Source organism: Moschus berezovskii, chromosome 3 (assembly GCF_049115385.1).
Source record: "Moschus berezovskii isolate FMDL1 chromosome 3, NW_MosBer_1.0, whole genome shotgun sequence".
NCBI classification, from domain to species: Eukaryota; Metazoa; Chordata; class Mammalia; order Artiodactyla; family Moschidae; genus Moschus; species Moschus berezovskii.
Genome location: NC_142462.1, coordinates 126981544 through 127007632, shown reverse-complemented (window position 1 = coordinate 127007632; position 26089 = coordinate 126981544). Strand labels below are relative to the sequence as shown.

The following is a 26089-nucleotide window of genomic DNA, read 5'->3' as shown; positions in this document are numbered from 1 at the left end:
GTACCTGTGAGTGTGTAGGTCTGAGCGTGAGTGTACTTGTGAGTGTGTGTACATGTGAGTGTGTGGGTCTGAGCATGTGAGTGTACTCATTAGTGTACGTATGTGTGAACGTGTGGGTCTGAGTGTGAGTGTACTCGTGAGTGTGTACGTGTGAGCGTGTGGGTCTGAGCGTGTGCCCTGTGTGACTGGTGTGTGGGCACGTCTGTAAGCATGCTGCCTGAGCTGTGTGTGTGCACACGTGTGTCTGCGTGAGCGGCGGCGTGGGGGAGCCCGCCGCGCTCTCGGGGGGCCCGCCGTCCCCCGGCAGCGGGGCGGGAACACCCAGATTCCCAGGGGCAGCCGCATTCCAGATTCGGCCACAGAGTGGAAGCCAGCCGTCCCCCTGCAGAGAAACGCCGCGCCTTGGGGAGTGAAGGCTGTCCCGCCCTCACTTCCTCAGCATCAGCTCCTCTGAGGACCGGCTGCAGAGGAGCGGAGCAGAGAGGGGACTGAAGCCGGGACTCGGGGGCCCCGGGCCCGCAGAGCGGAGGGGAGGAGCCTCAAGGGGGCCGGGAGCCGCAGGGCCTGCACTTCCGTCCGCACCCGGCGCCCGCTTAGTAAGATTCTGTATCCTCAACCCACCGCGGGATTTCCAAAGCTCGGATTTCCCCGTGAGCTTCTTGTGTGTCTTCTTAAGAGTCTTCACGGCATTAACCTGACCACTGAGCCACACAGTGTGGCCTCCACGCGGGCGCGGCAGTAGCTGACCTAAGTTCACAACGCAGGTTAGACATCGCGCGCGCTGTAGACTATGTTGGAGAAGACTCTTGAGAGTCCCTGGACTGCAAGGAGATCCAACCAGTCCATTCTAAAGGAGATCAATCCTGGGTGTTCATTGGAAGGACTGATGCTAAAGCTGAAACTGCAACACTTTGGCCACCTCATGCGAAGAGCTGACTCACTGGAAAAGACTCTGATGCTGGGAGGGATTGGGGGCAGGAGGAGAAGGGGACGGCAGAGAATGAGATGGCTGGATGGCATCACCGACTCTGTGGACATGAGTTTGAGTGAACTCCGGGAGTTGGTGATGGACAGGGAGGCCTGGCGTGCTGTGATTCATGGCGTCACGGAGAGTCGGACACGACTGAGCGACTGAACTGAACGGCGCACACTGCAGGGGCCCAGCACTTAACAAGCGTCCGCTAGACGGCAGCTGTTAGGCTGTATCTGATCGAAGCTGCCTAACTCATCTGTAGGGGCGCAGGCGGGAGTTTCCACCCACCTTGGAAGGAAAGCTATTACCAACCGAGACAGCATATTGAAAAGCAGAGACTTCACTTTGCTGACAAAGGTCAGCATAGTCAAAGCTGTGGTTTTTCCAGTGGTCATGTGTGGATGTGACAGTTGGATGTTAAGAAGGCTGTTTACGGAAGAATTGATGCTTTCAAACTGTGGTGTTGGAGAAGACCCTTGAGAGTCCCTTGAACTGCAAGGAGATGAAATGAGACAATTCTAAAGGGAATCAACACCGAATATTCTTTGGCAGGACTGGTGCTGAAGCTGAAGCTCCAGTATTCTAGCCACCTGAAGCAAAGGGCCGACTCATTGGGAAAGACTCTGATGCTGGGAAAGATTGAGGAGAAGGGGACGGCAGAGGATGAGACGGGTGGATGGCATCAGTGACTCAATGGACATGAGTCTGAGCAAACTCTGGGAGATGGTGAGGCCTGGCGTGCTGCAGTCCACGGGCCGCAGAAAGTCAGACAGGACTTGGCAACTGAACAACCCGGTCCTTCCTCGGTGGTTGTTTTCTGAAACGTCAGGGCCTGCCGCTGTCTGATGACGCCTTCGAGATTAACAGTGTGTACAGCTGTGTCCTGAGTGCTTCCATGACAAGTGTCAGACACACCCCATCTCAGAGACGTCGAGGGGAAAGAAGTGTCTTACAATCAGTGCACTCAATACACTGCAGATGTTTCCTTCTCTTTTGTTTTAGGCTGTGCTGGGTCTTCGTTGCTATGAGAGGGCGTTCTCTAGTCGCAGTGAGAGCAGGGACTGTTCTTCGTTGCAAGGCAGGGGTCTCTCAGTGGCTTCTCTTGTTGCAGAGTAGTTGGGGCTCCCAGACTCTAGAGCACATGCTCAGGAGTTGTAGCATAGGCTTAATTGGCCAGCAGCACGTGGGATTTTCCTGGAAAAGGGATTGAACCCATGTCTCCTGCGTTGGCAGGCAGATTCTTAAGCACTGGGCCACCAAGGAAGCCCACAGATGTCTTCTCTAGAGAACTTGAAATTTGTTCTACAAAGGACAAAAAACATAGGGCCATGTTTTATAAAAATCAGTATGGAAATTTGCATACATATATTATAAAGCCTTTTTTTTTTTTTTAATCTGAAACCTGGGGCTTACAAGTCACCATGAAATCCAGGAGGAGCAGTGTGGAAGGTGAGGCCCAGAAGTCACCGATGTCCAGTGTGACCTGAAGGCCCTTCATACGTCAAGCTTCCCCACCAGGCGTCTCAGAAAGCACCTGCTCTCTACTGAAGGGCTGACAGCTTTGCTTGGTTTCTGGGCCCCGAACATGGGAAGATGTGGCTGTGGGTGGCGGGGCCCCAGCTCAGGCTCCACCACTCCTGCCCAGGTCGGGACCCCTGAATTCCAAGGCGCCGCTGGGGTTCCAGCTGGGGACAAGTCCTAGCTGTTCACTTATGAACTGAGCAGCTTTGGAGTCACAAGTACGATCCTGGGCCCTCTGGATACATCAGGGAAAAAACCCAGAAAACGTGTCCTTCCTTTCTAGGACACACTTAGAGTGAAGATGGTCACATGATCAACGAAATAAACAAAAGGTAAGGTGTTATTGTGTGTGTGTAGGTCGCTCAGTCACGTGTGACTCTGTGACCCCACAGACTGCAGCCCGCCAGACTCCTCTGTCCATGGGATTCCCCAGGCAGGAATACTGGAGTGGGTTGCCATGCCCTTTTTCAGGGGATCTTCCCGACCCAGGTATTGAACCTGGGTCTCCCAGTAATAAAGTCTCCAGAGATAAGCCAACAGGATAGGAGCTGTGCTTCTAACCCCAAGGGGACAACCACAGACCACGTGGCTGTGCCCCTTGACAGGTGTGAGGTAGTGAAGAATGTCCGTGGCATCTCTTCCAGGCACTGGACACAGACACCTGGGCTGTCACCATAGAGGGCCGGCTCCAGGACCCCCAGGCTTTCTGCCTGGAGAAACTTTCCAGACCTCAGTGCGGAGGCATCGACCCCAAGTGCAGCACACCAGTTCTGCTGGGCTGGGCAGACTGGAATTTGTGGGACAAGATTCTGGAGAGGACAAAGCTATTCAGAGGAGGAACTCCAGACCCGTGAGCTTTCAGAGGGTTCAGACCCAACCCAGCGGAAATGTCGCAGAACGTCCTGGTGGCCCGTGTGAGACCCCAGCCACAGGAACCCTGAGCAGGTGCCATCCGAGATGGGCTGAACCAAGCTTGAAACCAGGTCTCAAGAGGCTCATGGCAGCCCTCCCTTAGGCTGGCTGCCTCCAGAATAAAAATGAACATACTTTAAATGTCAGGACAACAAAATTCAGGCTCCCAAAAATGTGTCCAACGTGTCCCACGTACAATCCAAAATTGCTGACATTCTAAGAAGAAAGCGGGGCAAAAGCTCCCAGGAGGATAGCAGTATAAGGAGAGAGAAAATGGTGGACGCAGGGAAAGGGGAGATCACTGAGAGACAGCGATCGGGAGGTGGCCGCCTCCACAGAGGCCTGAGCGCGGGCGCAGAGGGCCCCGGACGATGTCCGTGGACAGAAGGCAGAGCATCGCAGGGCCAGGATGAGGGAGCGCAGTCCCGCGGGGAACCTGCGGACCTGAGGCCTGGAGGCCATGGTCGGGGTTGGGGGTTTAGCCTGGGTGAGATGAGAAATGCCTGGAGCGCCCCCTACAGAGGAGCGGGGTCATCTGACCTTCACCTTGAAGACGTTTCCAGCTGATGTTTGCTCACGGCCAGTGGAAGGGAGGGGTGGGTGCAGGGAAACCGTCAGAGGCCAAGCTGGCCGTCCGGGTGGGAGATTGGGGCGTCACTGGGGTGGCGGCTGCGGGCCGGAAGAGGTGCGATTCCAGGAGCATTGGAGGGTGCAGTTGCTGGGTGCGCCGTGGTCAGAGAGGCAGAGAGGGCACCGGAGTTCTGGGTCTGGGTGCCCCGAGAAAGGAGATGCCGTGTCCCGAGACAGGGCTGAAGGGCAGAGGTCAGAGTTCAGCTGGACTAAGTGTGAGCTGGATGTCTGGGTGTCTCAACAGGGACGCAGGTTCGAGTCTGGAGTTGAGGAGAGAGTCCACAGGAGGATTGGGGTGCTCAGGGGCCCGCGGCTGACCTTTCAGGCCACTGAATGGCCTGAGGTCACGGGGAGTGCTCGGGGACTGAGACAGAGACAGACCCAGTTGCTCCAGCCTTTAGCTGGAGGTGAGGCCCCTCCGGGAGCCCAAGCGGCAGCTCCGGGGACGACCTAGAGGGGGCGGTGAGAGAAGTGAGTCCCTCAGTCGTGTCCGACTCTTTGTGACCCCTTGGACTGTACAGTCCATGGAATTCTCCAGGCCAGAATGCTGGCGTGGGCAGCCTTTCCCTTCTCCCGGGGATCTCCCCGACCCAGGGACCGAACCCAGGTCTCCTGCATTGCAGGCGGATTCTTTACCAGCTGAACCACCAGGCAGGCCCAGAGGGGTGGGATGGGGCAGGAGAAAGACGAAGAGAAGGCGGCGCCCTGGACACCAGGGACATCAACCGCTTTACATGCACTGATGGCCTGAGATGAGTCCTGAGACTCTATCCTTGAACTTGGTGACACGGGTACCAGAAACATTTTTAGCAAGAGAAGTCCTAGGGAAATGCAGGGGTCGAAAGCCAGACTATTGTGGGTTCGAGAGAGAATTTTCAAACGAGGAAATGACGGCGGCCTAGAGACAACTGTCCGCGACAGCGTCCCTCTTCAGCCCTGCGACCGCGCAAAGCTGCAGCCGCCAGCGCCTCTGTCCTGGGCATTCTCCAGGCAAGAGTACTGCAGTGGGTTGCCGTCCCCTCTCTCCAGGGGCTCATCCCAACCCAGGGGTCGAACCCAGGTCTCCTGCACTGCCGGCGGATTCTTTACTGTCTGAGCCACCAGAGCTTTACAAAAACAGGGAAAGAATTAATCTTCGGTGGCTGAAAGTGGTTACGAGATCAGGGAAGACGTTTTCTTTTTTCCATTGGAAGCTGTTTCCCGCGCGTTTGCTGCTGAAAGGAAAGGTCCGGGACAGAAGGGGAAGTCCAGGAGGGGAAGAGACCCATGCAGGTGCCTGGTCTTTGTGTGGGGGGCCGTGCCGGCGGGGCGCTGGCCTTGGACGAGAGCGGGGACACGCAGAGCAGCGGGTGGTGGGAGCAGTGGGTGGTGCGGGGCACTGCGGGGCGGGCTGGGAGGCTGGGTGGTGAGGGAGCAGGTGAGTTCATGCTGAAAGGGGAGCCCGAGAGGCCGTGGACACCAAGGGGAGGAGGAGGCAGGAGGGGCCCCTGAGAGTGACCTTGGCCTGCCCGGGAGATGCAGCTGGGTCTCCCAGGGCACCTGGGCTCCTCCCTGAGGTCCGCGGCTGCCAATTCAGCCTGGCTGCCCGCCACCAGGATGCCAGGCGAGTGTCCTGAGGAGCGGGGTGTGGCCGCACGAGCATGAGGGCAGGGAGTGGACTGGGAGGGCGGCCAAAGAGCCGGCTCCCCGGCAGGAGGCAGCCAGGGGAGGCGGGGCCAAGGACTGGGGGTCCTGGTCCCCTAAGGACCTGCTAGTCGGGCTCAGCAGGTCAGGGTCCGGGGGGGGTCCACACAGGCCATGGCCCAGGCCTGAATAAGGGGCGGCCGAGGAGCAGAGGGAGCCACGGGACTGAGTCTCCATCTCAGATCAAGTTGTTCAGTTCAGTTCAGTCGCTCAGTCGTGTCCAACTCTTTGTGACCCCATGAATCACAGCACGCCAGGCCTCCCTGTCCATCACCAACTCCCGGAGTTCACTCAAACTCATGTCCATCGAGTCGGTGATGCCATCCAACCATCTCATCCTCTGTCATCCCCTTCTCCTCCTGCCTTCAATCTTTCCCAGCATCGGGGTCTTTTCCAAAGAGTCAGTTCTTCGCATCAGGGGGCCAAAGAATTGGAGTTTCAGCTTCAACGTCAGTCCTTCCAATGAACACTCAGGACTGATCTCCTTTAGGATGGACTGGTTGGATCTCCTTGCCAATCATGTTGTGGAAATGAGATTGAGATGGGAATCCCAGACCACCTGACCTGCCTCTTGAGAAACCTGTATGCAGGTCAGGAAGCAACAGTCAGAACTGGACATGGAACAACAGACTGGTTCCAAACTGGAAAAGGAGAACGTCAAGGTTGCATATTGTCACCCTGCTTATTTAACTTAAATGCAGAGTACATCACGAGGAACGCTTGGCTGGAAGAAGCACAGGCTGGAATCAAGATTGCCGGGAGAAATATCAATAACCTCAGATATGCAGATGACACCACCCTTATGGCAGAAAGTGAAGAGGAACTCAAAAGCCTCTTGATGAAAGTGAAAGAGGAGAGTGAAAAGGTTGGCTTGAAGCTCAACATTCAGAAAACAAAGATCATGGCATCTGGTCCCATCACTTCATGGGAAATAGATGGGGAAACAGTGGAAACAGTGTCAGACTTTATTTTTTTAGGCTCCAAAATCAGATGCTGACTGCAGCCATGAAATTAAAAGACGCTTACTCCTTGAAAGGAAAGTTATGACCAACCTAGATAGCATTTAGCAGAGACATTCCTTTGCCAACAAAGGTCCGTCTAGTCAAGGCAATGGTTTTCCCGTGGTCATGTATGGATGTGAGAGTTGGACTATGAAGAAAGCTGATCACCGAAGAATTGATGCTTTTGAACTGTGGCGCTGGAGAAGACTCTTGAGAGTCCCTTGGACTGCAAGGAGATCCAACCAGTCCATTCTAAAGGAGATCAATCCTGGGTGTTCATTGGAAGGACTGATGCTAAAGCTGAAACTCCAATACTTTGGCCACCTCATGCGACGAGTTGACTCACTGGAAAAGACTCTGATGCTGGGAAAGGTTGGGGGCGGGAGGAGAAGGGGATGACGGAGAATGAGATGGCTGGATGGCATCACCGACTCTGTGGACATGAGTTTGAGTGTGCTCCAGGAGTTGGTGATGGACAGGGAGGCCTGGCGTGCTGTGATTCATGGGGTCTCAGAGTAGGACACGACTGAGCGACTGAACTGAACTGAATGTCCAGAGTGATGGTGGAGAGAAACAGGTGTCAGGTCAGCCAACTGGGAGGGCGTGACCCGGGGGGTGTGACCCTAGGGTATGTTGTGACTGGGGGTGTGGCCTTGGGGGTGTGGCCATGGGGGAGGCCTTGACCTTGGGGGAAGGATGTGATTCTGGGGGTGTGACTGCGGCAGAAAGGACTGGGTGGGGGTGGCTGGTGGCCCTGGGAGGGATGGCCCTTGAGGGTGTGGCCCTAGGGCAGGGCGGTGTGATCCCGGCAGCTCCTCCAAGGGTTCAGGCCTCAGGCAAGTAGCCCTGAGAAAGGGAGGCGGTCCTGGTCTCACAGACCAAGAACCAGGGCTGTGGCACCGACACTCAGCCCCCTTTCCAGGTCTGCCAGATGGAGGGCTGGGGACTGGCTGCCCCGGGGGACTCAGGCCAGCAGGTGCCGGGCGGGTCCTGTGGTTTCGCCCTCCCAGCTGCCCGGTGATCAGTGCCCAAGGCCGGAGCAGCCCAGGAGGCCTGCACCCTTAGGCAGAGCTCGAAGCTGGAAGCCACAGGGGCAGGGCCTCGGCCTGGTCAAGTAGGCCCCCACGTGCCCCCCTGAGGACCCCGCCCCACCAGGCCGCCAGCACGGGACCCAAGCCGGGATCAGGCCCGGGTGGGCTGTCCTCCATCCAAACCGCGGCCCTCCTCGGCCACCTACGCCCCTGGCCACCTGCGCCCCCGCCCGGATCTCGGACCTTGTTCAGGCGCTGGAGGCCAGGCCCACCCACCTCACCTAGAGGCTTGAGGGCAAGGCTTCCCATGCCCTGCCCCGCCTGCAAGCCCCCTTATCACCCAGGCACAGGTGTGCCCGCAGGTTAGGTGGGTACTTGGTGGGAGAAGGGGGCTGCACGACCGGCTGAGCGTCTGTTTCCTGGCTTGGACCTAACGTCAACGTCTCCGCCTCTCACCCCGTCTTCAGCTGACTCCAGAAGTGCAGCTGAGAAACATGATCTTCGAGCATCACCACATCTTTCTGAGTCTGGAAGTGACACGCAAGCTGCAGACACGTTCCTTTCTGTGCTTTTCCTTCTTGGAGCCAAGATTTGAAAGCGCTGCGCTCACCTAGAGAACTCTTTGACGACGTGCTTTTCCCTTCAGACCATAATTCCTGGAAAATGAGGAGATACGCTTTTGAGTAAGAGCCTGTCAGATGAGAACGGAGCGAGAATGGCCTTGCCACAGGAGTACAGGACACACGTGCACCTCGTGCCTCGAGTGTGCAAGGAGCCCCCGCGCCCGGGACACGCACACGCCCCCCCGGCAGCCCTGTCCAGGCCCCAGGCGCGGGGGCTCAATGGTGCAGAGGCTCCGTCACAAGGAACTCCCCCAGTTCAGAGACGCCCACTTGTCTCCTGACATCTCCAGGTGTTTCCGGTCCATCTTGAGATTCCCATCACCCCAAGCGGAGGCCGGGCTGTAGAAAAACAGTGACTTATCCACGGAATATGGATTAAAATAGAAAAAAATGGTCTTGACTTTAATCACTAGGTACTTTCAGATTCTGACTGAGGCTTAAAAACTCCATTAAATCAGATGAACTGATCTCTGTGAGACATCTCTTTCCTCTTAATCTGTGGTCCCCCAAAGCAGCCTCTTTTCTCACCTTCTTTCTTCCTTACGTGAAACCTTGGCTCGTTCTCCTCGTCCATACCTTGGGGAGAACAGCACTAAGATACAGGCTACCTTTAGGGACAGGTCTCCCTTCTGGCCTTAGAGAGGCAGGCACGTGTGGATGCAGCCCAGGTTCCCGGCCTGTACAGCGCGGGGGGAGCGACAGTGGGTGGCGGCGGGGGGGAACCTCTGGGTTTTTTTCCTCAAGCTTTTCCTTTAACAATGTGTTTTGGGGGGGGGCGCTTTGTTTTTAAAGTATTTTCAAGAAAGACCATGAGTTATGAGCAGTTTGCAGCACCCTGGCAAGGGCCAAGGGTGCCTGCACTGGGGGGTGGGCACGCAGTGCAGGTACATGGGCGCGTGCGGCTCCTCGTGACAGGAACGGGAAGTCACCGGGCGATGGCAAGTGGCCTTCCCCACTTTCGGTGTCACGATCACCGACTTCCTATGAAAAACTGCTACCAATTAGTTCTGATGCTTCAAAACATTTAAAAGGAGAATGTAAGTCTCCCACTTCCAACTAAGAAAATACAGTGAGCCTGCCTGCTTGGTCAGTGTAGACCCATGAGACCTGGACGGTGAGCAAGTCGGTCACCTTGACCTTCCATTGACTGGACACCTGACCAAGGCAAGAGCTGCCCAGAGTGGTGGACCCGGGGCCTGAGGACAACCCCCATCCACTGAGGGACGGTCCCAGTGCTCTCTGCCACGTGGGGAAGACGTGGGACGGACCAAACCCGAGTCGGAGAGAGAATAAAAGCTATGGACAAAAGCAGAAAGTGCAAGGTATTTATTAACACATCTTTCAAATTACAATACAGTTCAAAACACATTTCTTGGCATGGAATCACAAAGATTAGATACACACAGAATACATTTTTTCCAACTATGTCACAACTGTTCTTCACACATATTCCTGATAAAGCTGTCACAGTGATTAGCACAAAGTGGAAAACGGGGTAAAACAAGGCAACATCCCGCCCGCAAACGTGAGAGTGGTGCGCTGGGTGCAGACACGGAGCGGATCACCCAGAAGAAAGCCACTCGCTCAGCTCTTGATTCCTCAATCCCAGTGTGCGCCCCACAAACACAGCTGCAGACGCCGCGCCGAGCCGGCCCAGGCCAGCTCGCGGCACTCAGCAATACGCTTAGGAAGGATCACAGCCAGCCGGAGCGGCGACAGAGCCCGACGGGCCGTCGCCTCCCAGCGGAAGAAGAGGCGTGCTACCACTAACACTGGTGCATGCAAGAGAGGCCCTGCAAAAGGAGAGGGGGCAGAGGGCTGGTTAGTGCCCGGCGCGGCCCGGGGAGACTGCAAACAGAGCCCGGGGGTCACTCAGCCAGTCGGAGACCTGGGGAGCAAACCGGGAGTCAGACCTGTCAAAGCAAAGGGTGAGACGACGCAGCACAGGGCACTCGCAACAGCAGAGTACAATTCTGAACGCCAACACGGACAGGGCAGCCAGGGCGGAGTCACCGGCGGGAGGAGAGAGCGGTCAGCCGGCGATGCGGTGAGAGAAGGGCACGCTTGCGGGGACGGTGAGGGCAGGCTTGGGGAACCCCGAGGGGAGGAAGGGGTTCCAGGTGCGGGAGGCCTGGCTGACGGGGCTCGGACTCTCAGCAGCAGGAGTGAGACCAGACAGGGAGCCCAGCAAAGAGAACCAGCTCAAAAATGAAAAGGAGGAAAAAAAAATCAGATTTCGGGCTGTGTTGCTGGTGAACCTGAAAATTAAACAGCAGAATTAAAGCCTTAGAGTTAAAATCCTCACAGAGGAAAAAACAATTCTGGATCCCACACCTGTGAAAAGCAAAGCTGAGTTATCAAAACAAGTGGTTATTCGCTGTTCGGTCAATAGTTATAAACGTGTGTCGTGTAAATGCTGCTTTAGAAACATATATCCTGAGAGAACACTGCAGACAGCACAGAACGTAAACAGTCCTTTAAATACCAGGTTATATTACGTGCCCTTAAAATGAAAAATAGTGTAAAAGAAAATCATGCTAGAAGAGTGTCAAGAGGTCTACTTTCTAGAGTATATTAAATTACTAAATACAGAATATATTAAAACAATACACCTGTTTGTCCACTCTGTGGAAAGTATTAAAATTCAAAGACTACAATCATGTTTCTTTTTAAAGAAGCAACTTCTCACTAAAAATACCTGTTCTGCCTCCTCACCTTAAGGAAAAGACTTCCTACCAAAACACAGCACAGAAAAGAGAGCTAAGATTTTTTGCACATTTTCTAAAAGAGCAGGTTTTTCACGCGTGTAAAACCAAAGACCCTTCCCCACCAAACACTACCAGCAGGTATACCCAGGATCCAATATGAATCAGTGAGTGGCTTGGCTCCAGGATGGGCCCTTTAAATGAGGAAAATTAAACAGGTTGCAAAAAAACCTTACACAAAATCCTTAGGATTTAATAGTAAGTCAAGGCTCACTGCCTTTGCAGAGTTCGTATTTACTGATGTCCAAAAGAACACAGCATTCACATGATTTAAAAAGAGGTGAAAAGGCTAATTTAAATGCTCATTAAGTACAGTAGAGTATCTACATTCTCCCTGTAACGGATATAATTCCTATGGCTTCCTCCAAGGGGACAAGGGAGTCTCCTGGTCCCATTTCGTATCATCCACCCCTTTGGTTAGTTAATCCCCTCTCAGAAAACTCACTTAGAAAAACCTGTAAAAAAAAAAAAAAAAAAAAAATCAACCATGTCCCCCACCCCCTCCCAACGAACAGAGATAAAGGAGCTGGGCTGGGATGGGGGTCAGGATACAGCCGGTGGGCACGCTGCCACTCCAGGGACTGGGAGCCGGAAGCCAGGGGGCTCGGGGGCTCCACACCCCATGCGTGGCTCTAGATGCTCTGCACACAGACCTCAACCAAAACCTGACTGTCCTCATCAGGGTCCCTGGCAGTCAACGGTCCATAAGCACACTGACCTTACCTTCAATTAAACAACAGGGAAATTAAAAAATAAAAAACAAAAAACAAAAAAACAAACAACAAAAACTACAAAAGATTAAAAAAAGGAAAAAAAAGAAGGAAGTGACAGGTTCTCAAAACAACCTTGCCCTGAGTCTCACATACCCTCCAGACCAGCCGGCCGGGCCGCCTCTCATCCACCAGCTTGGTGGTCCACTGCATGCAAGGCCCTGGCGTGGCCGTCGCTGTGACCACTACCGCCCGCCCGCCCCAGCTGACTCCTCAGCGCCGGGCGTCAGGACCAGGCTCCTGCCGACCCTGCGCGCTCTGACTCCTTGTGCTCCGTCCTGTCCTCCTTCTCCCTGGTCACCTCCCAGCCTCCCTCCACCAACAAAGTCTGCTTGCATCATTTAGCAAAACGCCCTTAAAAAAAAAAAAAAAACTCTGTCACAATTCAGAAATGCTACAGAACTACGCACAAACAATTGTTCATCCAGGACCTTTTACAAATCATGAGAAGACTCCAGTCAGAAACAGTTACGATGAAGCCCCCCACCCCCCTCCCTGCCCCACCCTCTGCCCCCGGTGCAGAGAGGGCACAGGCCCTACTGAGGGTGCTGCCCGGCCAGAAAGGGCGGAACCCTCAACATTGCTTTCAGAAAAAAGAGCTGGTATTTCTCCTTTAGAAGGATATCATGTAAGACTTAACAGATGTGGCCAGACCAACAGAAATGCAAGGTTAGCTCAGTAAGTAGCTAAGTGAACTTATAGTACAGCATTAAAATCAAAACAAGATAATACGAAAAGAAAGGGTACCTGGGCTCCACATAATCGCTAAAGTCTTTACCTTATGAGATATAATGATATTTACTGGCTTCTTGAATTTGTGAACAAATAATACACAGATCAGGATAAATGTATTGACTTACTACCATCTTTATAAAAATCGAATATACACACAAACACATCAACATTATGGAACTGTGTCCGTTAAACTTTTGATAAGACAACACAAAAGAACTAACAAATAGCTACGATGTTGCTGAATTGAAAGCATTTCCCATAACGTTTTAATTTTAAAAGGTCCATATTTACATAGTGTGTTAACTGCTTCTGCATCTCACTTTAAATGCATGATAAATAAAGAACAAAGATAATGGTTGCAACAGATCTTCCCAGAGGGTTCAGCGTGCGGTGGTCTGATCACACTGCACTGCAAGAGGTGCACGAGATGGGAACAGCGCGCCTTTCTAGTTCTGCTTCGTTCCTCTCCCAGTTTCCTCATGGAAACCGAGGCTGCATCCCCAGGCCTGGCCGTGCCCACGGGCCCTGCGTGTCAGGAGGCGACCATGGGGAGCCTCTCTAACCAGGCCTTGACGAAAGGCCTGGCCAACTTGGCCGATGGCCATTCAAGAATGTTCTATCCAGAGAAAGCATGTTCCGGGTGTGTGCAGACAATTACAGATGCACACGTGTCCCGGGGCACCATGTCGGGCTCAGACAGTATAAAAGCAGACCTGAGGGTAGCCATGAGGTCCACCGTGAACAAAGGTGCCCAAACAGGATTCATTTATTATCACTAACTAGAAAAAAGGATGCCTAGCTACGTTATGAAGACAACGAGCAGATTTTTAGCTTCAAAGTCACAGCACATTCAGACTATTTCAAAAAGCGGTAAAATCAGCAGGCTCATTTTACTGCCTCATCAAGCCCTGAACAAGTCCCTTAACTGTGAGTCTCCTGCCTCCCGGGGTGGGGCGGTGTCCTGGACCCCACTGCATGGCGCCTGCAGTACCCCACTTGCCGCTTCAACCCAGCTCTCCGTGGACTGAGCCGCACGAGCCATGCTCGCACGCACACACCTGCGTCTACTTATAGGACAGGCGGGGGGCAGACGCTCCGCTGGCGCACCTGGGCCAGGCGGGCACAACCGCCAGCCCCCACGGGCGAGGCGGGGCGCTCTGAACATGGGTGGCCAGGCGCCCCCAGCGAGAGGGGACCTAGCGTGTTCCACCAGAGCCTACAGCTTCCTGGAACTGCGGCCTCTGAGCAGCGGCCGTGAGCACCCACCTTCCTGTCGCAGGCTCCCTCCTAGCGCATGGCACCCTGTGGAGTCAGCCACAGAGGCTCGTGGGCATCAACACTCCCCTGAAGTTCTGGTGACTTAATTTGAAAAACATAAAATTTCAACTGCGAAAACAAGAAGATACAAGATCACGTGACCTGTGTCTCAGCTCCCCACGAGAGGCCGAGAAAGGGGTGCCCCGCTGAGGGGCCTCGCTGCGCTAACCAGCAACAGGCATCTGTTTCCCTTAATTCTACTAATAAATGTGACAGGAAATCTTACGTATAAAATTCAGCTAAAAAGTCTGAGTATGCCCCAGTTACCATTTGCTCCAATAGTTCAGGCCCATGTTAGAATAAACCCAGTGAGACTCCTTCATGAGCACAAATACAGTAAGGCACTTTTGTCATCGTTTGCCCAGAATGGATTTTACTGAAGATGACTTTACGGGCAGCGAGCATCTCACCTGCATGAAGCTAGCCCGAGTCCCAGAGCTGCCTGCCCACACACCCATGCAAGCAGCCCCCTGCGCTGGGGTCCACTGAAGGACAGCACAGCCCCTGCTCAAAAGGCCTTCAGAAAAGAAAACGCTCGTCACAGCAGCAATAACCAGGCTTCCCAACAGCCACGTACGCATCACAGAGCCGGTGACATGCCTATGCCTCTTGGGGCTGTGTCTAAAAAGAGGAAAAAACCAAACAGGTCCTTTCAAGCTTCTGGCTGGCCTACCCTCACGTAGCGGGGTCCCAAAACCTGTGCTCAGCCCGGGGGCTCACGCCGGTGCCCACCAGCGTTTCCATGGTGTTTGGGCAGAGTGTAGAAAGGGGCGTTCCCTCCGGAACTGGGCTGGCGCTCACAATCGGCACCACTCCCAACCACCCGCACACCCTGCTTCCCCAAATGTCACCACCCGGATCTGCCTCCACGCTTTCACAAGAGCCCTGGAGGGCGTCTGGGAAAGGGAGCGAGTGAGGCTGGGTGAGGAGATGCCTGTGCAGGCAGCACTGAAGATAAGCGCAACCATTACCAAGTGTTCTTTGCCGTGAGAGCTACTGAGCGCCTGACGGTGATGGGCTCTCCTGACTCTAAGTCACTGGGTCGGTCATACAGGAAGGTCACACACAACAGTGTCTACATGCATTGTGAGCACTTGGAAACAAAAGGAAACGGAACTGTAGTTCTTTGTGGTGACGACAGAACGTGAACGCTCTAACAGCGACTCGAGTCCGCCACGTCCCGCAAGTCCAGCTCTCCTGGAAGCGATGCTGGGCTGTCGGACATCTCGGACAACGGCCTGGCAGGGCTGTGGACGGAGAGACTCGGCTCGTGGGGCCTCTGCGCGCAGCTCCAGAGGAGTTCCAGTGTGTGTGCGGCGTCCCGGACAGCCCATCCATGGAGATCACTCGACAATCAGGGCCACGTTTATGTGGGACAGGTCTATCATGTGCCTGTGGGAGGTCACACAGCACACATGTGAAGCCCCCGTGCCCCCCGCGGACCCGGGGGACTGCCCACGGCACACTCCACACCGCATCCTGCAGCCAGCCCACCCCCGTCTGGCCCCAGGGACCCCAGGCTACCTGTGGAACTTCTGCTGGAACGCCAACGCGTGCGCTGGCTCCTTGAACTTGGCGATGGCTTTCCGCTGCTGGGGGAGCATCTGCAAGCTCTGAAGGAAGAGGACAGCAGCACGTCAGAGCGGGGCTGTGCGCCACGTGACACCGCGGCACAGGGTGTGACACCCACGCTGGCCCTCGGGGTTAACACGCGGCTCCAGTCCAGGCTGAAACAGACTAGCTGATTCAAGCTCCCTGTGCAGACAGCCCCACGCCCTGCCCTGAGCAGCCCTCATCACCCTCCATTCCTGGTGTGAAGACCTTCCTTCGTATGCCCGTCAGCTGCCCCCCTTCCCTCCACCTGTTCACGCAGGCCTGAGGCAGGCGCCCGTCCTCAGAGACTCCCTTCCCCTCAGGTGACGTTCCCCAGGCTCCACTCACACAGGAGGGACGAGGTCGGCCAGGGGCCCAGGGCGGACGGGCGGCGCTCCCCCAAGGACCGCTGTGGCAGACCTAGGTCTTCACACAGAGCGGGGCTGCCGGGGGGCACAGCTGGGACTGGGGCAGCCCTCGGCTCCATCTGCTCACACTCTGCACTTTAAAATGTCGGGGCGCATGAAGCGGCACCTTAAATTATAACCTAGGATGTGAAACAGCATTTCCAAGGTTACTCTCGGAGTGAAGACCAGAGGCGTGCGTGGAGCAGACGGATCTGTCTCACGAGGAGAGCAGTGCCAGGACCGTGAACGGACAGCTGGTCCTCACAGCTGCCCCAGGGATGAGGGCAGCTCTGTGCTCCCGGGGGCCTGCCAACAGAGCACGCTAGGATTTGGGAGGGGCACGCCGAAGGAGGACTCGGATTTCTCAGCCAGCCCACTCTCCAGAGTCTGATCCTTCTCAAGCATTTTGGTGACTTGGCACGCGTGTTTGGGGCAGTGAGCAAAGTGCCCGGTGGGGTGGGGGGCGGCAGAGACCTTGCTCCCTGGAGGACCCGACCCGAGGAAGCAGCACAGGACTTGGCTGCTGAGAACCGTCTGCTGTGTCTGGGCTTCTGTCCAGTGAAGTACAGCAGCCAGAGACATAACCAAAAGTAACACACCACTCTTTACCAGGGTTTACACATGTGGCGGTTTCATTTTAAAGCACTTGTTCAAAGACCTCCAACAGAAGTACCCAGCCAAAACATCAGTTCTCTGAAACGCGTCCAGAAAGATGCGCTGTGTATCAGAACAGGCACTCTCCCAGCTCACAAACGCAGAACTTCCACGAGCAAGCACGACGAGCAGAGCACTGAGGAATCACTCTTCCCGCAAAGCTGCTCTCCGGCGCTTACACAGAAACAAATGGTCTCCAGGGTCCAGCTGGCGCGGCACCAAGGCTCACACTGCCGCGTGGAGGGGCCGTCAGGTCGCCAGGCACGCCGCCAGGCAACCCTGACCAGCAGCAGGACCAGGACGTCGGGCGGCAGGGCGGCCACCAGCAGGCTCGTCTGCCCGCTCTCTTGACGCCCACGGAGCAAACAGCAGATTTACCTCTTCTGTCAGATACAAAACCCAGAAACACAAGAATTTTCTTGATAATTTCACTGATCACTAAGTTCACTGGATAAGGTGAAGTCGCTCAGTTGCGTCCGACTCTTTGTGACCCCATGGACTGTAGCCCACCAGGCTCCTCTGCCCAAGGGATTCTCCAGGCAAGCGTACTGGAGTGGGTTGCCATCTCCTTCTCTAAGTAAAGCTCAATATTAAGTTTCTCTGGGACACACTGGCAGCACACAGCTTTCCTGGCCTCTGAAATCCCACTTGCGTTACTCAACACAGACCTGCCAGCCCCAGCTTTCAGCGCACACCTGCTCTCTGTCTTCTCCTCCAACCATCTCCAACTGCTGACAACATACAGCTGCCCCGAAGAGAAGAGGCAAGAGGAAATGCCGTGACCCGCGGAGCCCCGAGGGGAGCGTAGTAGGAGCTATCATCCAGTCACGAGGACAGCCCCGCATCGCAGCAGACACCCCGCCAGGCCCGCCTCCGGACCCAGACCCCACTCCCGTCACACGGCTGCAGTGCTCACGGACGCCAGGCACAGCTCTGTGCCACCTGCCGCCTGCACCACGGCAGCTCTAAACACGAGAGCCACCGCTCGCCTGGACTTCCTGTGTCGAAAACCACAAGAAGTGCTCAACGAAGGACAGACAAGGAAAACTAACGTGTATGACGGCACAAATCATCATCCGCACTCTTCGATTCACAGACGGAATCTGGATTTTTAAAACGCCATGCTCTTCTTCTGAGAAAAAGCATGCTGAGAATGTGTTTCCTCTGGGTGACTTCACAATGTGGAAGGAAGAATGATGCTTCCTGTGTACCACTTATCATATAAAATGGCATCTGAGGTAAGATTTGTTTATCTGTATCTACCTGGTTTAAAGCTCAATTTGATTGAGAAAGTATCAATCAAAAGAGCGTAAACTTTCAATGAAATTCTTAAATCACAGGAGTGAGCGGCTTCTCAACAGTCAACACGCGCAGTAAGAACCCCGTCTTAAAATCTGTCTCCCTTCCCCCTTATCGACATTTCTGCACCTTTTTTTTCCCCAAAATACAGAGGCCATTTTCAGATAAAAGATGAATAAACTGCCAAAACTGTCAATATTTAACCATTTCTGACCTACCAAAATGACAGATATTAGCGACCACTCTACTGGGAAGACAGAAGAAGATGCCATGCACTCTGAACTAAGGGCATGCATTACGATCACCAGCTTCCACTCTGAAAATCTGTCCTGCAGCAGCCCGTTTCCAAATGAGGAAGCACTTTCACTCCCCAGAGCAGACTGACAGTTAAAACCTGTCTCCATCCTACACTCTCTGACCCTACCCAGCTGCCCCACAAGCACCTGGCTGGCCCATGGAGACAGGCTCACCTGCCCACCTCACCCAGATATACTTGTCATTTTTCAGAGACAAGACACCTGCAGACAATTCCCGAGAACACCTGTGCTACTGTAAACAGCAGAATACAAGCTGCGACGCCCCTCTAGTGGTGGCTTCCTGCATGTATATTCAGCGACCCCGCTCAGGACCCCTGGACTGAACTGCTACAAGCACCGCAGGGTCAGCGGATAGTTTAAGTCCAGAAAATTGTCCACACCATTCCAGGTCTCTTTTCCCTGTTTAGGGAAGGTTCCTCCTCTTTCTAGGATGAGCCTGTGTTCGTGTCTGTGCGTATGAATAAATGACAGTGTTGGGAGGACTCTGAAGTGAACCCGCAGTTCTGAAAACCACTTACACGACTCTCCCTACCCTGCCTAACAGTTCCCAGCACCTTCAGGAACCGACCTGAAGGCAAAACTGACGCTGATACTCGGTGTTTTAGACACACGCGAAGTGGCTCAAACAGAGTCCCAGGCATAAACCATCAGACTTATAGTCACAACAGCCCCTGGGCAGGCCGGGCCTCAGGGGCAGCTGGGGCCCCCACCTGCATGGCAGTCCCAGGACGTGCCGGGAGGTGGGCCTGCCCCAATTCCTCTCCTCTCCTGGGCCTGCAGCTGAACTGGAGCGCAGGGGCACCGCCCTCTTCATTCTGGACGCGGGCCACCTGACCCTCGAGCTGGCGATGAGGTGTTTGGAACAGTGACTCTGGCGTTTCAGACCGCTCCGTCACATGCTGCCTCCTCTTCACGTTTACACAAGATGTGGTCTTTTTCGACGCCGACTCTGGTCTTTTCTTCAATTCCAATGTCTGGGCTTCCTCTCACCCACAGCGTAAGCGCTGTTCCTTCTGATCTCACACAGCTGAGAAACACTGAGGCTCCCCTTCTGCTCTCATCTTGTACAAACTTACCCTACAGATCAGAGCCCTTGGGTTACCATGCACTCTGCCTGGAATTCTCTTTTTTGGGAAAATTATTTACAATAGTGTTTTCAGAACTGTGTGTGGGATCCTCCGGTTAACAATTTTCCCATCACAGTTTCAAACCATGTGGCCACACCTGTTCTCTTTAAAGCTCAAAACATCAGTTTTGGGAACGTCTACATTTCTCTTGAATAGTCACTGGAAGGACTGATGCTGAGGCTGAAGCGCCAATACTCTGGTCACATGATGTGAAGAACTGACTCACTGGAAAAGCCCCTGATGCTGAGAAAGACTGAAGGCAGGAGGAGAAGGGACGACAGAGGGTGAGATGGTTGGATGGCTGCACCGACTCGATGGACATGGGTCTGAGCAAGCTCCAGAAGTTGGTGATGGACAGAGAAGCCTGGAGTGCTGCAGTCCACAGGGTCGCAAAGAGTCGGACATGACTGAGCGACTGAACAGCAACATTTAACTATGCCTAGTGTTTTTTTCCCCAAACATCCTCAACTCCAAAATAAGTGAACTGCTTCCACTGAGATCCCGACTTCCTCCAGGTCACCCCAGACACTCCTGGTCCGTCAAAACCAGACAAGGCAGGCAGGAGGGCTCCTCACAGGAGGTGAGAAGCTCCAACATAATCCCACCTCACACGATGGCTCCAAGGGGCTCCTCCTCACCAGGTAACCCAAGATACCCCCAGAACAAGGGCTTCCCCAGTGCCTGCGCCCCGGAACAGCAGTGCTGGCAGTCTGAAGCAACTCCAGAGACCCCGCGAGGGACGACAGGCCTCCTTCTGAGGGCACATGCCTTTCCTCTGCAGCGCCTGGAGGCCCTGGATTTCTTTCACCCCACCTCCGCGGTAACTCCAGGAGCGGAGGCAGAGACAGAGACAACACATGCATTACTGTGCGGGGCCTGGGGGAAGTCCTCGGCTGGGAAGCCGCACCCCAAGAAATGGCAAACTCAGGACCGAGATAGAAGCCTTCTCGAAGCCCGACGCCCGTGGCCCCACTGCGTCTCGGACGGCCTGGCAGCTGACGAGGCTCACCTGTCCACAGAGCCCCCAACCACCACCCCCTACATTAAGTCAGCCACCGCTGTCTCACTCTGCCCCAGCCTGCCCGTCCCTTCCCTAAGAGCAGGAACCCTGGCATGGTGAACGGGTGGACAGGCCGTTCGTTCTGGTTCTTCCCACACCACTGCTAGTGTGTGCCAGGCAGGGCCTTCCGAGTGCAGACACCACCGCTTGCTCTCAGGGCATGCGGGCACCAGGTGGCGCCACAGCCCAACCCACCAGAGGCTTGACGTCTGCCTCTCCCGCAGCCAGGAGGCCTGGATCTCCTCACAGCCCCCTTGAAGTGTATTTACAGTTAAACCACATCGAAGTCTTACTATAAGCGTCTTCTCACAATTTAAACTTACCAATATCAGTCTTTGGCTATCTAGTGCTGGCAGAGTTTGTCACCTCAGCACCCTGTGAGTGCAGTGCTTACAGGCCTGTGAGCCCTTCAGCACCACCCCTGCGACCAGACCGGCAAGGGGAGAGGGGTGCCGGCCCCTTGGGGCCCTGGGGTGGCCCACAGGCCCCCCTGGGCAGCTGCTGAAATCCGCCCTAGGGGGCTCCTTCCAGCAGCGCTCTAAGGGCACCTGATGTAACCACTCTTACCTTCCTGCCTTCTTCCCCAATAAAAAGAAGCCTTTAAATACCCAGGATCAGTTTTGCTCCGCTTTAATAAAGTACCCTCCATTAAACTTTAACACAATGATCTCTAATCCTTCTTTCCAGAACAGAAGGAGAAAAAAAGGCAAATGGAAAAATGGCCCCCAGAATGCACCATCAAAATCCAACTTCTGCAGGTTAGTCACGCAGCACTGTGAGCAGCAACAGCTCCGCCATCAGGCGCTGATCCTGATCGTAGACTCACACTCGAGGACGCACAGGAGAATCATCAGGACCGTGGAGCAGGAGCACAGCCCAGTCCGACCAGAGGTCACACGGGGAGAACAAGAGCACCACCACCTCCTGCCCTGACACGGGCCGGGAGCCAGCCAGGAGCAGGGCCCAGGGCACAGCCTGGACTCACCACCCACCCCAACCCACCCCAGCCCAGGGTCCCCAGCTCACTACTGAACTGTGATCTGATCCCAGGTTTTCAACTACCATTTGTTGGAGAATCTCCACTCAGAAGACCTGTATGTTTAAAAGCATCGTAAGCTCTCTGACGCCAGCTGTGATGGACTGTCCAAGAAGAGCTCTCTGTGGACACAAGCTTAACATATCTGATGACCGACAAGCCGCTCAAGAATTCAAGGATAATTTGAAGATTTCAAAGGATAATTTGTTCAGCTGGAACAAACAGCTCATGAAGCTTCTGAGCACCTGAAAAACTCCACACACTCTAACCGTCAAGCAAAACGTTCTGGTACCAAGTGTGCAGAAGGATAAAACATTCAGCTTTCTTCTCAGGGATTTTAAAGAACTGAGTCTTGGGAGGGAAAGACAGAGGGCACAGACTGAACACGCAGGGTGGCCCACCTGGATGGGCCCCACCGACGTCAGCAGGCTCTTCAGCTGGGCGTCGGTGGTGGACGAGGAGAGCCCCTCCACAGACACGACGCAGGGCTGCGGCTTGCACTCCACCACCCGCAGGTTCTGCTTGTTGGGCATCAGGCGGCCCCGGCCCACGGCTCCCGCCAGGCCCCGGCCTCTCCCGTGCATGAGGACCTGGGAACGACAGAAGAACCGTTCAGGGTCACGCTGCGCATCTGCTCACAGCTGCCAAGACACAAAGTGAGCGAGTCAGTCAGAGTCCACCAAAATACACCACGAGTCTGCAGCTGTCACCCACTGTCAGAAAAGGCCTGAGTGTGAACAGGACTAACACCCAGCACACTCGCGAGAAGAGGCAGAGAGGAGGCGGTGCGGTCCCGGCCAGCCTGGGCATCAAGCGCAGCGCTGGGTGGGCACTGTGTGTGCCACAGTGGGCCTGCTCACACGGTCATCCTGTGCACAAAGCAGCAGGACCACAGGCTCCAGACAGGCGCGTGACTGACACAAGGACGTGGGTCCAGTCGGCCCTCACGGGCCTGGAGCCCGCATTTCCCCACTGTGGCCCAGGCCGACGGGGGCCGGGTCAGTGAACTTGCATGGTGCTGACCCCGGCCAGCTGCCTATCACTGCGGGCCACGGCAGTATCCGTCCTGAAAGGCAGATTCTGCAGCAGGGGTCCCCCACCCGCCACACACAACACTCCTCGGCAGGGCTTTCAAAGCAAAACCAAAACTCCAACTACAGAGACGGAAGACCCTGGCGTGCACTATCTGTGCATACAGCTACGGTGGGGGGCGCCTTTCCTAAGGTCTTTCTCATCATACATCCAGGGACAACACCCAACTTAACGAAACTCGGACTGGAACATTCTTTAAAGCTTTGACCCGAAGGGATAATGAATGTGACTGTGGGGGTGCCTCTCGCAGCACAAACGGACAGTCCATTTGCTCCTGCATCAGAAGGTATTTATGAGCGAACACACACAAAGGGAGTTAAACATGTCAAAGACCGAGACTGGTCGTCACACTAACACCACTCCTCAGCAGCAGCAAGACCAGCAGAGCAGGGACTGGCAGGGTCCAGGCGCCTCCAGGAGGACTCGGAGCAGGCGTCTGCCCTCCTCCTCCCACACGTGCGGCTGGTGGGCAGACAGCGGGGGCCCTGGGAGGGCTATGAAGACGCCCCTCACTAGAAGCTGCAGGGAAGGGTGCCCCCACGGGACACGGCACACGCTCCTCTCCTGGAAAGGTGGCCACGGCTCTCATCTCACACACGGAGCTCGGACAAGGCATCCCTCAGTGCAGAAAGAACCGGGGCCAGAGGCACTTTCTCGGGCAGGGACTTCACCCCAAAGGCTTCCCATCTCTGAACGAGGCGCTGAGGGAGAAGCATCGGAGGAGCCTCTGGAGGAGCAGCTGGGAGGGCAGGGGGCCATGTAGAGCCACGCCCAGAGTGCACTCCCAGCTGCAGGAGACAACTGCAGCCTGGGCTCCGGGTGGGCTCCCAGAATCGCACCGTGAAGTCAAGGGAGAGAAGCGCGGCTGTGAGCACATCAGCTTTCAAACCCAGGGACGGGGGCGCTCCAGCTCCTGTACCCAGTGTCGTCGGGCACCCCCACCAGAGCACTCCCGGGGGTGGGGCCGGGCCGCACCTTCTTGGCCGGGTGGATGCCCTGGATGCTCTTGATGCCTGGTGGGCCGGCTGTGTGCATGTGGGCCCCCACCGCAGGGTGCTGGGGCTGCTGGAGGGCCCCCTTGGTCAGCGTCACCTTGCGGGCGGGCTGCTGCCTCACCTCTGGGGGCTGAGGGGGCCGCTGAGGCTGGCCCTCCGGGTGAAAAAAGCCGTCGCTCTCTCCTCCCTGCTGAAACAGACAAGGCAGCGTGCTGGTCAGTGTCTGCACAAGCAAGCCTCCCTCCCCAGCACCGGGGTCCACCCTGATTAGTGCTCAACCAAGGGGCGGGACCACCCACCTGCCATCTCATGAGGGCCACTAAGGAAAGAACATTCTCACCTGACAGGCGTTAGCGTTAAAGAGCCTTTATCAAATCTAAATCTAAGACCCTTAATTACTGGATCCACTCAAGAGGTCTGTAGTTATTAAAGTAGACCCTCTTTAGTTCAATGACATACTGCTTGACTTTAAAAACAGTCCATACTTGACATGCCTTTTCCATTGTAGGAGCACCCTTGTGAAAATCTGACAGTATGCATCAGCAGTTGCTTTAAACTTTTAACTCCCCTTCAAACCTCATGAAAGCAGGTCATCTTCCTGACTGCCCCTGGGCACATCCCAGCACGTCCTCCCTGCAGACACAACCCTCAACAGTGGGGCTCCCTGCAGCACCCAGTCACCCCTCCCCTCTGAGCCACAAGTCCCCACAGGCATGCTGGCCTCCGGCCTCAGTCCTGTTTGGGACAAAAACAGACCAGCTGGGAATCCACAAAATGGTGTGAGGAAACTCTAGAAATCAGTTACTGGAGGCCTAGACAAGCCCTCCAGGGCAGACAGGGAACCGCAGGGGACAGCAGGGAGAAGAGCTGAGTGGAGCGGGGACCACAGGGCCGAGGCCAGGCACTGGGCAGCGCTGCCCCCTGAGTACCAGCCAGCCACTGAGCTCGGGGGGGCCACGGCCGCTGGCCAGGAAACCGGGCTCGGAGATGGAAAGGAGAAAAGACACTGGACAGAAGGCGTTCTGAATGAAAATAAAAATACCACACATCAGAGTCAAGGGGCTGCAACTGAAGTAGTGACAGCGGATGGAGAGCAGGTCTAAAATCAGTAACTTGACCTGTTATCACAAGAGACCAGGACATAAACAGGAAACCAAATCCAAACTGAAGAGAAGGCAGTAAGATCAAAGGGAAAGGCAAGGACAGGGTAAACACAAACAACAGGGAAACGTCAGTCGCTCCAAAAGCCAGACTCCTGAGACCAATAAAGCCGATAATCCTTCAACCAAACTAAGGAGAAGACAGACACAAAGTACCAAAATCAGAAATAAAAGAGGGATGATCAAAGTGGCACTACAGAAACGCAGAAGAATATTTCGCACAGCTTTATACCAACAAAATCAGGGATTCAGATGAAACGGACGAACTCCACGAAAGGCGTGCTGCGTGCTCCGTCATTCAGTCATGTCCAGCTCTTTGAGACCCTGTGAACTGCAGTCTGCCAGGCTCCTCTACCCATGGGATTTTCCAGGCAAGATGCAAGATACCAAAACTGATTCAAGAAGAAAGAGAAAATCTGGAAACCTAAGAAGACACCGAATCGATCATTAAAAACCTTCCACAAAGAAAAACCCGGGCCCAAATGGATTCTCTGGTGAATTCTATCAAATATTTAAGACAGACAACCAGTTAGTTCTACACAGTCTCATTCAGAAGGCAGAAGGGGAGGAACAACTTTCCAACTCATTTTTGAAGTCTGTTTTTCTGGGATACAAAAATCAAAGACAAAAAAGAAAAGCCACAGAAGAATATCCCTCATAAATAAATATGTGTGTGTATATATATATATATATATGAAACAAATCCTCACTAAAATGTCAGCAAGCTAAACATTCAGCAACAGAAAAGGATCATACACCATACCCAAGTAAGATTTCTCCCAGGAATGCAAGGTTGGTTTAACACTCAAAAATCAACTTAGAGACCACATCAGTGGAGGAAAGGACCATGTGGCCATCTGCACTGATGCAGGAAAGGCATCATAATGAACTTCTCGATGAACTAGGAACAGAAGGGTCCTTTGTCAAACCTGGGAAAGGACATCTGCCAAATCCGAGCGCTCACACATGCTTGGCCTGAGACCAGCCATGGGCCTCTCGACCTGCACGTCAGGCACCTGGGCAGCTTTCAGATGCTACTGTTACTGAGTTTCAGTCCAGAGCCACCCAGTCAAGACTGTCCTGAGCTGGAGCCCAGACGCGAGCATTAAGGCTCTTCCAGTGACGTTCAGCCAGGGCTGAGGACAGCTGAAGCAGAGAGTGCCCCTACATTCTGTCAGCAGGAACTGCCTAAAACGTGATCCTGCAGTGAGTTACTCCAGCCTGATGGAGAAGCACCCCTAAAGGAAAACGGAAGCCCTACGGAAAGGCAGGCCAGGCCGTTCTGTGGGACCACAATCCACATAACGTTGATGAGAAGTCTGGAAAAGCTGGATGAACTCTCTCCAGTTCTGTATATGCTTGAAGTTTTTCTATACTAAAAAGCTGAA

At 54.6% G+C, this 26089-nt stretch overlaps 1 protein-coding gene across 7 annotated transcripts in view; it reads right to left on the bottom strand.

Annotated features, from left to right (window-relative positions):
- Positions 1 to 9673: 9673 nt before the first annotated feature.
- Positions 9674 to 26089, bottom strand: part of RBM33 (RNA binding motif protein 33) — a 109818-nt gene continuing 93402 nt past the window's right edge. For 3 of the 7 annotated variants that reach the window (XM_055421633.2, XM_055421636.2, XM_088834785.1), the window contains 4 exons: positions 23522 to 23731; positions 21856 to 22044; positions 15486 to 15574; positions 9674 to 15353 (listed from right to left, as the gene is read on the bottom strand). In XM_055421633.2, the coding sequence (XP_055277608.1) occupies positions 15305 to 15353; positions 15486 to 15574; positions 21856 to 22044; positions 23522 to 23731 (537 nt within the window). In that variant the 3' untranslated portion in view covers positions 9674 to 15304. The remainder of the gene's footprint in view (positions 15354 to 15485; positions 15575 to 21855; positions 22045 to 23521; positions 23732 to 26089) is intronic. The other 4 variants (XM_055421634.2, XM_055421635.2, XM_055421637.2 and 1 more) reach the window with 2 other exon arrangements.